General features: G+C 45.6%; 1 protein-coding gene across 11 annotated transcripts in view; it reads right to left on the reverse strand.

The window, feature by feature from the left end:
* Positions 1-13,313, reverse strand: part of CRHR2 (corticotropin releasing hormone receptor 2) — a 306,121-nt gene that overhangs the window by 93,668 nt on the left and 199,140 nt on the right. For all 11 annotated transcript variants that reach the window (XM_053265000.1, XM_053264999.1, XM_053264998.1 and 8 more), the window contains one exon: positions 790-875. In XM_053265000.1, the coding sequence (XP_053120975.1) occupies positions 790-875 (86 nt within the window). The remainder of the gene's footprint in view (positions 1-789; positions 876-13,313) is intronic.

Here is a 13,313-nt window from a genome sequence, read left to right on the forward strand (position 1 = left end):
CGGCTGGTACTTGGCACTTTCAGACCTCTGCAGTTTGGAGGGCTTTTGTCACTGACAGCTCTATTGCAAGTGTGTGGGTCCCACACATTTAAACAAAAAAAAAGGCTGCCTTTTAAAAAAATAACGTAAAAGTGTGTGTGTGTGTGTCTTTTTCCTTGCCCTTTTTCCTCACCTTTGCTGCAGCAGCCGCTGCCCACAGAAAGGGGTGACAAAATTTGAGGAGGGGCAAAATTTGCTGCTCCTCAGATTTTGCCGCCACAGGCAAACGCCTCCTCTGCCTCTCCGTTAATCCACCACTGACCATGCTGATGATGAGTTGGCCAAATGTACAGGAGTTCTAGATGCACAGCAGAGGGCACACAGTTAGAAAGTTAGGTTTTGGGGATTTGGGCTGGAATTTGGCTGGGGAATAAACTTAAAGACGTTTTTAATCTTTCAGGAACTTTCTGGGCAAACACAGGGCAAGACAAAAATAGCAAATAGTAAATAATGACTCCAAAATCTACCATTAGGAAATCTAATTAGTTTTACTCCCTGCTGATGCTCTGCAGAAGCTGGAACTTTCTGCTTTGATGGCACACTACATCTCCAGCTTGAGGCAAGCTGATTCTACTTTGGCAGCGGTGTGTCATTACAACCTGGCTCAAAGTGTATGTAAACCTCAGCTTTATGTCTGCTAATGGCCTCTAAGCAAAGTGCTTGACCTCTGAATACTGTATTTGGCTATTCAACGCCCTGCAAGCTATATAAGGAAAGCTAGTTAGTTTGGACTTGTAGGGCTCAACTCACCTGTACTGTATTGTTTCTGAAGTGGTTGAAGCTCTCAGTTTCGTCATTAAAATCCTAACTATGTTAAACAGAAATACAAAATTTATCTGAAAAACAAAAGGGAAAAGAGAAATCAAGATTAGTGCATTTCAGGTGTGGAATATACCACCAAGGGAAAGAAATGAAGTACCATCGAAGTGCAACTTCTCTGTGCAAATAATAAAGGGAGTGAAATTGAATCGATCTCCTTCTTGGAGATCAATTCTTGGAGGAGCCACATTAATGAGAGTTTCAATTTTGGAGCAAAGTGTTCAGCCAAAGTTAAAGGGTGCTCATTCCAAACTTAAAGGAAAAAACATTGTTATTTAAATCAAGGCTGGTCGACGAGTTGCACCCTGAAACAATTTTTTTCAGCTCATGGTTGGCCTACGCAGAATATTTTCATGTTCTAAGGAACAGTAATTCCACTCTTTAATTCTAACATCTATCTGTTGGATCATGCACGTAATAATTAAATGCAGGTATTTGTGTGCAGTCTTGAATCTGAGGACGGGTGCTTCATACCTGTGAAGCTCTTACTGCTTGATGGAAACCCAGTGGAGTATACTGGTGTGGGCTGATAGCTCTTGGGAAAATGATACTTCCCAATCATGGCCACAAGGGCCTTTCTCCCTTTGATGTGCTTGTAGTGCACTGCAGAGGGAAGGAGAAGGTTGGATATCCTTATTTTCCTCTTTCAGCAGCAGGAGTGCCACTGCCGGAGAAAGATTTGGGTGCTTGCAATGCTGAGCTATTCTTCAGAGTTGAGCAGTACTTGCCAATTCTACAAATCCATCTCTGGATCCTCCAAAGAGTTGGAGTGACTGATGTTTACAAAGGGTAGATTTATCAGCAACTGTAAGCAAGGATGGCTAAATACTTGGGCTGTGCATGGTGCTCATTATCGAGATCAGCATCAACTCGATCCTGGTAATGATCAAATTGTATATTTGATTGGGGGGACGAGGCTCTGGATTGCACTGAGCTGATACATCAGCATCAGCTTGATGCATCGGGGTGCAGGTGGGGGGACGACGACTTACCTTTCCTGAAGATTTGGCATTCCCTGAATAAAGTGGCTGCTCAGAAGGCAACCACCCCAGCACCATTTCAAATTTCAACCTTTCCCTCCATCTTCTCACACTAGAATGTACTGGAGCACATATTGTGTCCTTTCCCTGATGCATTACAGCCAAAAAAAAGAAAGAAAGAATGGTCACACCCTATAGCTACAGGGCACCCTATAGTTACAATTCCTGCCCCCCCCAAAAAGCACCAGGAAAAGGACACAAAGGACACAACACCGAGGTAGTCATTCCTGCCCTGGTGCACTCTAGGGTGAGAAGATAGAGGGAAAGGCAATGATTTGAATTGGTACTGCCGTTGCTGCCTTCTAGGCAGCCATTTTCTTTGAGGAATGCTGGATGTGCAGGAAAGGAAAGTCTACTGATCCTCCAATAGGTTTTAAGTAATGCCGATACAATTCAAAGCATCAGATTTATTTTCGATGTTGGGGACATTTTTCAGCAGCGTAGTTTCTGGCGAGAAATGCCCCGATATGGCTTGGTGTTGTAAATCTGTTAGCACCGCTGACCTGACAGGATTTATGATCCCTCCAGCTCCACTTCTGTGAGTCAAGATCGAAATTCTGTAGATAAGAGTAGCAGCTTAGCTGCACGGATGAAAGCGAAGAATGACTCTCAAAGATAAAGTAGTATACGCAAAATAAAGTCCCCTGAAACTAAACAAGGTACCCCCCTCTATGATATCTGAGCAATAATTGAAACATAGGAGCAAGGAAGGAACAGAACAAGCACAGGCTGAAACAAGAAAGGGTGAACCATTATAAGTACGAGGAACACTGTCTGCGGAACGCAACGTTGCTGACAGTACTGTCTCAGGAACAGCATTTGCTTGATATGGGGCTTGAGATAACCGGCAGCCAATCAGACTGTCCTGACTCAGCATTTCTATTCCCTCTCCCGCGAGATCTTACTCCTGCGTTTCTCCCACTGAGCCTTTCTCGAGATGTCTTCTTAACACAGGTGAAATTCCAGCTTCCTCCTGATCAGTCTCCTCAGCCCTCATCTCTGCCGGCTGTTCAGATTCCCCTGTCTGCTGCTGTTCCACCTCAGCTTCAGAGTCTGTTCTCACAGTCAAATCCTCCTGCTGTGCTTCTGAGCCTGCTCTTCCAACCAAGTCCTCCCGCTCCTCCTCTGACTCAGAAGTCTGGGCCATGACACCTGGATGGTGTCAGGACTAATTATCAGCCCTACTAAATAGAATCTCCATGTTCAGAGGCAGACTGAATAACTGGTGCAGGAGACATGTCACAGAGGATGCGGCCACCTTCATACCGTCCTTATGACCTCCCAGAGGCATCTATCTGGGGAAAGGATGATAGACTAGATGCACCTTCATCTGATCTAGGAACACAGTTCTCATTTTATTATTTATTATTTATTTATTACATTTATATCCCACTGTTCCCCCAAGGAGCCCAGAGTGGTGTACAAGGTTATGTTTCTCCTCACAACAACCCTGTGAGGTAGGTTAGGCTGAGAGAGAAGTGGCTGGCCCAGAGTCACCCAGAGGATTTCATGGCTGAACAGGGATTTGAACTCGGGTCTCCCCAGTCTTAGTCCAACACTAGTATCCCCTCAAGTAGAAACAAGGAGAACCCATGGCCTTCCAAGTACTTTTTCTCTTATGCATCTGGTAAACCACTGAGAGACCTTCAAGGCCAAGTTGGAGACAGACCATCCTGAAGAGAATCTATCTATGTGGTCGCTAAGAGTTGACACCAACTTGACAGCACTTAATCAATCAATCAAAACTGAGAATCGGTATAGAACTCTGATTTAGGGTTGGATCGTGTTTACACCATAATAATGTTGACAGAAAGTGGCAATTCTTTTTATTTCACATATTGAACATGCTGCCATTTCTCCCCCTCCTGCAAATGAAGTCCTACCAAGTATCACTGGAGACATAGGGACATAGGAACCTAGGAAGCTGCCATATACTGAGTCAGACCCTTGGTCCATCTAGCTCAGGATTGTCTGCACAGACGGGCAGCGGCTTCTCCAAGGTTGCAGGCAGGAATCTCTCTCTCAGTCCTATCTTGGAGATGCTGCCAGTGAGGGAACTTGGAACCTTCTGCTCTTCCCAGAGCGGCTTCACCCCCTGAGGGGAATCTCTTACAGTGCTCACACTTCTAGTCTCCCATTCTATTTATTTATTTATTTATTTATTTTTAACATTTATATCCCGCTCTTCCTCCAAGGAGCCCAGAGCGGTGTACTACATACTTGCGTTTCTCTTTCACAACAACCCTGTGAAGTAGGTTAGGCTGAGAGAGAAGTGACTGGCCCAGAGTCACCCAGCTAGTATACTGGCTGAATGGGGATTTGAACTCGGGTCTCCCCGGTCCTAGTCCAGCACTCTAACCATTACACCACGCTTGCTCTCATATGCAACCAGGGCAGACCCTGCTTAGCTAAGGGGACAAGTCATGCTTGCTACCACAAGACCAGCTCTCCTCTCCAGAAATACTGGACATACTGAGACAGAAATACAGAGCCAAAGCTGAGTGGCAGAGCATCTGCCCTGCATGCAGAAAGTCCCAGGTTCAATCTCTGGCAGCATCTCCAGGGAGGGCTGGAAAAGATTCCTACCTGAAAGCTTGGAGAGCCACTGTCAGTCAAGTGTAGGCAGTATTGAGATAGATTGATCAATGGTCTGGGAGTATTAGGCAGCTTCCTGTGCTGTGTGCCATCCATGCCAGAGGAGACAGCCGTCTTCGCTGAACTCAAGAGGCTTGGGTTGCTGATACAAAAATGAGGTTAGAATGATAATGAAATCATCCCTGTCCTTGGAGGGGAATAAAACACCAGTTTTTCTTCTTCATTCCTGCAAGGTTTATTTGCTGATTCTCTATAATTGGCTTGAAAAGCTCTTGGAGAAAGAGTGGAGGAAAGGGGAAGAAGTGCATTTAGCCTCCCTGACCTCCAGTGCATACCTGCTCTTCCTCGAGAAGAAGCTCTTCAGAGAGGGCTGTATATTTCCAGAAGCGCAACCGACACATCTTATTACAAGAAGGGGGAATGGAGACCTTTCCAGGCTGTGGGGACCAGGGCCAGGGCTGTTCCATGTGGCTCCAGAAAGTCTTCTGCCTTGCCACTTGGAAGGTCTTCTCCAGCTACAGTGAGGAAGCCTGCTTCTTTCCTTCTTTATCCATCATCACAACACAGACCATCCGCAGTGTCATCTTTAGCCTGATTCAGACATTATGCTGTCAAGAGTGTACAGATGAGTGTACACTTGTTTGGGTGAATGACAGTACCTGGGTTCACTTTGAAAGTGAACCTGGCTACAGGCCCGTCAACATAGGACATTGGTTCACTGTGTCTGAATACAGCACACCAAACGGTAGTGGCAATCCACATGATGGATGAATCCACTAGAAGAAAGATTTTCAAACTGTGCTCCAAGGAAGCTAGGCTTCTTTGTTAGTTCATCACAGAGGGATCCTCAGTATGAAGTTTTGTACACAGTACAAAAGAAGTCTTACTTCTGGGCTGAAGTCCAGGACCTCCCCCCTTCTCCTCCAGACTAAAGGACCTACACACACATACAGAGAAACAAAAGAGGGCCCACAAATCCTCTTTAGTCTGTCCTGGGTGGTGTGGTCACCACACAACACCACCAGCCCGCTCCGAGTGGCCAAGTGTGACTGTGACCTGTGCCAGGCGCCAAGCATGACCTCTGCTTTAGAGATAGAGGGGGGTGGGGGTGGGGACAGAAATTTGTGGGATGGGAATATGTTAAGTTGTGTGTTGAAATGTTTGTGCTAATGCATATTTGCATGAATATACCTGTTTTATAGTCTTACGTTCTTGTGAGTTCAGTTGCTGTTTGTGCCCTCAGGGACCCACGTGATAAAAACACTGCTTGTGTCAGTGTGTGTGTGTGTGTGTGTGTGTGTGTGTGTGTGTGTGTGTAGGGGGATGATGCTTAACTTGCAGCATGGGGCGGGGGGGCAGGCTCCAAAATTACCTAGGTGCACCTCTGTTTGTACAAACTTCTAATGAAAGGCATGTTGAAAGATGATCATCTGTATGAAATAGATTGTAAAAGAGTATACTATACTCTCTGGAGTATAAGGTAGAGTTCTCTCATGTTTAATTCCTTGTTCTTTTGCTCAATATCCTTCCAAATAAATCCCCCACTATTATCAGTGCACAAAGTCTTAGATTTTCTTCCAAACTTGTTACTTACTCTAGCCACATTTTTTTTTTTAGCAACACAGCATTTTTCTCTTTAAGTAGGTAGGGTATAGCGAGAAAAGTCATCTATGAAAGTCAGGAAAGAGAGATTCTTTCCTGGTGTCTTTACTGGATATGGCCCACAAGTATCACTGTGAATCAAATCCAAAACCTCACTGGATCCAGATTGCCTTTCTGTGGTTTGTGAATATGTGCCCCGTATTGTTTTTGCTTTAACACATCAAACGCATTTGACTTCAGATTTACATGGTTTAACTTGTAGGTTTCTTGCCAATTGTTTTGAAATGCATTCCTTGCTTAGATGCCCAAATCAGTATGCCATAAACTTATATGGACTTATATACACTAATTTGTAGTATATTCAGGTGTTAGTTCATATGTAGACTTACTCTTTGTTATGATTATTCACTCACTAACAGAGTCAAAATATTCGGATATGTGCATGTGTAGAATGATTTGGTAGACTTTGGTCAATTGTTCTAGTGTTCTAGATTATTGATTGGTATGACTTCATTACTTTCATTCATAATATAGCATCCTGCATTTGCTTCACATACATGCCTTGTCTCTTTTCCTCCACTCAGATTTGTGGATATATTTGCAGTTACAGTAGTGTCTCCGCTACCTACAGTATTTTCATGGTCCCCGAGCTATTACCTTTGCACGGTGTTTTTCTATCCTATTTCTCCATAAACTCATGATTGGCAGCAGTTTGTTCGATTGCCACCTTGTGACTTTCTGGCTGAGGCAAAACTTGAACTGGGGGCTTTTTGGTTCAGAATTCAGTTTCTCTGCTAGATCAGTTGAACATCAAGTGGTGCAGTTCATAAAACCTGGCAGTAAACAAAGATTAGTAGGGATGTGCAGAACCGGTTCAATCACGAACCAGACCACCGTGAACTGGGCCAGTTTGAGTGGTTCAACTGCGAACCGCTCCGAACTGGTTCAAGCTGGTTCATCGAACCAACCAGTCCCACTTAACAGTTTGATTCAACTGGTTGGGATACCTGCAGTTTGGTATGAATTCAGTTCAGTTTCAGACTGAACCACGCCAACCGGTCCATGAACACCCCTAGAACTTAGCTCTAAACCTCTGGCTTAAATGCCTGCCTTTGGTTGCTTATACTTTAAAAAAACATAAATTTTATGTCCACATTCTGTCTCCCATTCCTCTCTGAGCACTTGATGCCTTCTTAGTAAGCAAAGCTATTATCCCAACTAATCCTTCTTTGTCAGAATGTAAAATGTGGTAAAAATGCCAAATCCTGCAGTTTCATAACTGGAGCTGAATGCAGAGCAATCAACTCTTCAAAGCACTACATCCTGTCAGCTTGACCTTGCTAAATGGATGCTGGGTGAGCCTCTGAAATTCCTCTTTAATTGTCCTCCCAGATTGCCTTGTTACATTATCAAAAGCCCCCCTTTCAAAGGCTAAATGCATCACACACAAAAACACACCACTTAGATTCACAATGAAGCATTGGTGAAATTGCAACATAGCCAGGAACTGGCTGCTATTCAAATAAGTGCTTCCAGAAGGTGAGCTACATTGTAGAAAAAAGAACCAAAAGAGGTCATTCACATAATCAAAAATGGGGCCTTTCACAAGATCGCTGGGGTGGGCAGGTGAGTGGGTGGGGAGGAGGCAGGGTTAAGCCCTCCTATCCTGCAGAAGAGCTGCACTGGTCCCAAACACGCCAAGCCGCTGTGCACACAATCATCATGGCAGCGACCGGCATGGCATTCCAGAGACCGTGGAAGCCTCCCAATGCACCGCATGATGAGCAGGGTGCATTGGGGGTTTCCCCCAGGAGACCACCACTCCAGGCACTTGTCCCTGTGTCAGCATGGGTTGCAAGCATCCCACGCTGACATATGGAGCCTGGATTAATGGTACGCTCGCCCCATTACCCCAGACTAAGAGCCAGGCTTTGGTGCTGGGTTTGGCACTGTGGCACCCGCATGGATCTCGGCAGTTCTCACAGGCAGCCAGACAGATCCCAGTTGCCCCTACTGGCTCCATGACAGAGCCAGTAATCATGTGGGTGGCCAATCTGGTCGCCCAGGGTTAGGCGCAGGATCGTCTGCAGGGAGAGTGGATCAAGCCCGCTCTCTTCACAGAACCTTCCTTGGCTCTCCACACTGCTCATATGGAGAGCTTCAGTATGTTGTACCTGCATTCAAAAGTTGGTGCACAGTAAGACACTTCACATGATCAATAACTGGGTAGGACAAGTGTCCTACCCAGTTTCAGGAGCTGAACTCCTGATTTTTCATTGTCTGTGAGGGTAAGACAAGTTAGGAGGTACTGTCAGAGACCGAGGCTATTCTCACGATGGGGGGAACTGGGCTAAAGAAGCCAAGCCTGTTTTTTCCCAATCGTGAGAACCAGCAGGCTCGCGGGCAAGCCTGGTGGTTCTCTGGTGGCTAGCCCAACAAAGTAGCCCTCCCCTCAGCCCAGGTTAGCAGAGTGAGCGCTCCGCTAACCCGGGTTTTCTGATCGTGTGCCGCCACAGCGTGTCTCAACAGCATGGCGGCACACAAGGAGACCCTGCCAGGAGGCTGCAAGCAACCCCACAGGCTCAGGGGTCTCTCCAGGATGCCCCGCGGACTCGTGCAGGGCATCCTGGAACTTCCGGGGGTCGCGTAGCCCTTGATCCATGCAGCCCCTGTCGGCTGGTAGTTGTGTGGGTGGCCAATATGGCCGCCCAGGGCTGCCGTTTGATTGTCTGCTGGGAGAGCGGGCTAAGTCCACTCAACCCCCAGGACCCCCTCCAGCGCTTCACACCGATCATGTGAAGCACCTCACCGTCTGCTAAATAGCAGCTGCACACAAGGGCTTTTCCTCCTTCCTTATTCAACAGATTGTCCCACTGATTTCAATAAGTCTGCTTATGAGTAACTTAATGTGGATTCATGCCAGTGACTGAGTCACCTGTCTCATAACTGCAACATTTACGTGTGTACACACACACACACACACACACACACACACACACACACACACACACACTATCTATGGAGTAACGTGCCTAGGGAGAAAGAGGTTGCGGGTTCGAATCCCCGCTGGTATGTTCCTCAGACTATGGGAAAGACCTGTATTGGGCAGCAGTGATATAGGAAGATGCTGAAAGGCATCATCTCAGACTGCATGAGAGATGGCAATGGTCAACCCCTCCTGTATTCTACCAAAGAAATCCAAAGGGCTCAGTGGTCGCCAGGAGTCGACACTGACTGGACAGCACAACTTTACCTTTATCTGAGCTGAAGGTTTGTGACAGAAGGTATACGCTTGCTTTAAAAAAGGCTGGCTATAAGCAATGGGTTTGGGAACCAGGAGTTTGGCAACTGTTAAATAGAAAACTTTTATTTTTCTAATTCATTATTTAATTTATATACTGCCTTTCATTAAACCTATCCCAAGTCGGTTTACAAAAGTTAATACAATAAAATTCCATAAAATCACGTTAAAATATGAAAATCAATTACAATAATAAAAAAACAAAAACACCAAAAAGCAACCGCCATAAAAACAAAAATAAGAGTGGCTTGAAAGGAGAGACTGGAAATCCCTAAGGGGTAAAAGCCTGAATGAAAGGGTTTTGTTTTTTTTTAAAGCAGTCACAGACACCAGAGAATGGATACCCACTGGGAGAGCATCCCAGAGCCTCTGTTCCAGAGCCTGGGGGCAACAACAGAGAAGGCCCTGCCTTGCAGTGTTGGCACACAGAACAAAGCCCCCTCTGATGACCTTGTTAGGTGGGCAGAAACCCTTGGGAGCAGGCAGTCCTTCAGATAGTTTCTGTGCTTCTGCTCATTGTAGCCAGGCAAGCCCACTAGCAGGCTGTTAGAATAGTTTCTGCTGCAAAAAGAACTCACTGGAAAAGAGCCTCTCACTTGATCTGCACAGGGCAAAGAAGAACTCGGAAGGGAAAACAGAACTGTGTTTAGGCTAAACACATTTTGCACTAATGAAGTCCTCTTGGGCGATAAACAGCTTGAAACAGAGGATAACAGCTCTTCCCGTTCCCTGCAAATGCCACCAAGTGATTCTGATCTCGAGGTGGCTCTATTTCTTTGCAGTTAGCAGCCACCAGGGAGTTATTCACACATGGCTTCATGCTGCGGGGTAAATGTTGAGCAAAGCCACTTCGAATTACACTCATGGCATTGAGGGAAGCAGCCCCTCCCCTTCTAGCCACTGGGGGGCGGGAAGAGAGAGAGCACTAAAGAGCTACATCTGCATTTCTAAAGAGAGCATCCTTCTTATCATGCTAATGATCTAGGTCAGTGCCTCTCCCTGTTTGCTCTGGTGTTTTCAGAACAAGTATCTTAAAACCAGCATTTTAAAAACCTGGAAATACGTCGAGATAAGCTAGAATCCGCAATACAAAGCCTGGTTTGTGTGTGGAGTGGGTCTAAGGCTCTCGAAGGGACTTTGGGGTATGTTTGGCTGGTGTGTGAATGCACACACACTCTTATGAAGGAGATTCAGGGTAACAGCCCTGTCTGTAAAGCCTCCAGGAGTGTGAGTGGCACCACTTGCTCCCCAAAGGCTGCGTTGTGCTTCTGAAACCCTTGCCACCTCCCCATTAGCTTGCTGGTGTTCTGGAGTTGTTGTCCATCATCAGGAGGCATCAGACATACAAAGGCACCCTCTGTGCACTACACCACTACTCACTCTGGGCCACAACAGCACCCCATAAGTGGCTTTAAGGTTTTTCTCCTTAGGGACGAATGGAGGTTTCAGCAGCCCCATAACTGCACTTGGGGGGTTCTGGGGTGGCCCAGAGCGAGGGTGCCAACCACCCCCATAGGTTTCTAACCCATGGGGTACTGGGTTTTGTTGTTTCTGAAGTGTTCTGAGTGTAGATTCTTTGGTAGCATATACGATTTTCAATGACAAACCATGAATCCATTCTCATTGCTAACCTTAAAGACACATAAACTTCAAAAATCACTTAAAAATCAGCCCTTTGCCGAATTCCTTTCAAATAATTCTGATAGCTTCCTTGCCCCCCTTGGGCACTACCACCAACCATACTCTGCTCTACGCCACCCCTTTGCCCCCGACGTGAAGCTATACATTTGCTGACACCTCCATGCTTCTTTATGGAGAAAAACCTTAAAGCTGCGTAAACTTCAAAAATCACTTAAAAATCAGCCTTTTGCCCAATTCCTTTCAAATAATTCTGATAGCTTCCTTGCCCACCTTGGGAACTACTACCCACCACACTCCCACCTTGGGAACTACTACCCACCACACCACACTACTACCCACCACACTACCCACCACACTCTAGGACACCCCTTTCCCCTGACGTGAAGCTATACATTTGCTGCAATCTTCATTATTCCCTATGAGGAATTCCAAAATAATTTTAAAATTCACCAATAATCAGAGGAGTGTCCGATTGCCTTGGAACTTGGTGGGTGGTAGGCACCCCTGGGTGCCTATCACCCACCCCACTTTTGTTCCCCTAGGTGCTACACAATAGGAGATAATGGGATGGTTTGTGTCCCATTATACCCTATGAGAAAAATAATTTAAAAATATTTCAAATATTCATTAAAAAAATCATAGGGGTGTCCAATTGCCTTGGAGTTTGCATGGTTGTTGGCACCCATGGGTGCTCCACAATAGGGAAAAATGGTCTGGTTCGAGTCCCATTATACCCTATGAGAAAAAAATAAAAATAAATTTCAAAAATTCATTAAAAATCGTATGAGTGTCTGATTGCTTTGGGGTTTGGGTGGCACGTACCCCTGGGTGCCAGCTACCACCCTAACCATTTTTGGATGTCCAAACCAGTCTGAACCAGTTCGAAACAGTTCAAATTCGAACCGAACCAGGGGGAGGTTCGAGCAAAACCAAAACCGAACCACCCCCTCCTGGTTCGAACCTGGTTTGAATTTGAACCGAACCGGGCAAACCGGTTTTGTGCACATCCCTATGTTGGACTAGATGGGCCTCGAGCCTGATCCAGCAGGGCTGTTCTTACGTTCTTAGCATTGTCACTAGTATTGGTTGACTTGCTTATTTGTCTTTCAATGCTAGATAATGATTTGCTTCAGCCCCGTCTCTCTAAGCTCTCAGACAAGCATGAGAGTCAGTTGGGAATACAGCAGTAAACAAGCACAGCTTGTGCAATCAAGAAGCTGTTTTGTAAAACCTTTGAATAGATACCTTTATGGGAAGAAAACAACCAAGAGAACCCCCCTCAAGAGCTGCACCTGGGATAGGCACAGATGTGTTCTGCACACTGGTATTTCAAAGGTACAGTTCTCTTCAATTCTCTTTTCAGGATCAGTATGGTATAGTGGTTAGAGTGCTGGACCAGGAGGAGGGAGACCCAAGTTCAAATCCTCACAGCCATGAAACTCCCTGGGTGACCTTGGGCCAATCAGGTCTCTCGGCCTAACCTACCTCACAGGGTCATTGTGAGGATAAATAGGGAATCATGTACACCAGCCTCAGCTCTCTGGAGGAAAGGTGGAATGAAAATTTAGCGTACATTAAGAGCTACCCATTACTCCATTTTTACATCACCATCAAGGCTAGCAAAAGGCACACACCACTGCCTGCTCAGAGCAATGATTCTCGGAGCACATTTACTTGCAAACATTTTTAAAGTGCCATTAACTAAACACAGAATACAATTCATTGGTAGTGTAGACCCCAAATAACACAAACATATAAAAGAAAAAATTAAAATAAAGAAACTGAGGAAAAAACCCCATTTTGGCAGACATCTATACTAGCTTGTGCAAACTGGTCGCACTAGTGCAAGGCTGTTGTACGAAGTCTGAAGTCGTGGTCCCAGACTAGCGTTGCAGGAGTGCAAATATGTTTCTACTTGTAGATCAAGGTGAAAGCCCATGGCTTGCCTCGTGTTTTGCAGGAAGCCTTTGCACAATAGTGCAAGAGCGGAATTCCAAAAAGCCTGTGACTTTGCACAGCTATGTTATCTTTTTCTGTCTATTTATTTTATTTGTGCACTGCCCTAGACTCCCATCTCTGGGCAGTTTACATAAAGGATTTAAGGACATTAAATCCTTAAAACAATTTAAAACCACAAGTTTAGTTATAAAGCTTGGGTGAATAAACGAATCTTTAGAGACTTTTTAAAAGTTGTCAGAGATGTGGAGGCTCTTATTTCAGCAGGGAGCATATTCTAGAGTCTCGGGGTGGGAACAGAGAAGGCCCATCCCTGAGTA

This window comes from Hemicordylus capensis, chromosome 6 (genome assembly GCF_027244095.1).
Source record: "Hemicordylus capensis ecotype Gifberg chromosome 6, rHemCap1.1.pri, whole genome shotgun sequence".
Lineage (NCBI taxonomy): Eukaryota > Metazoa > Chordata > Lepidosauria > Squamata > Cordylidae > Hemicordylus > Hemicordylus capensis.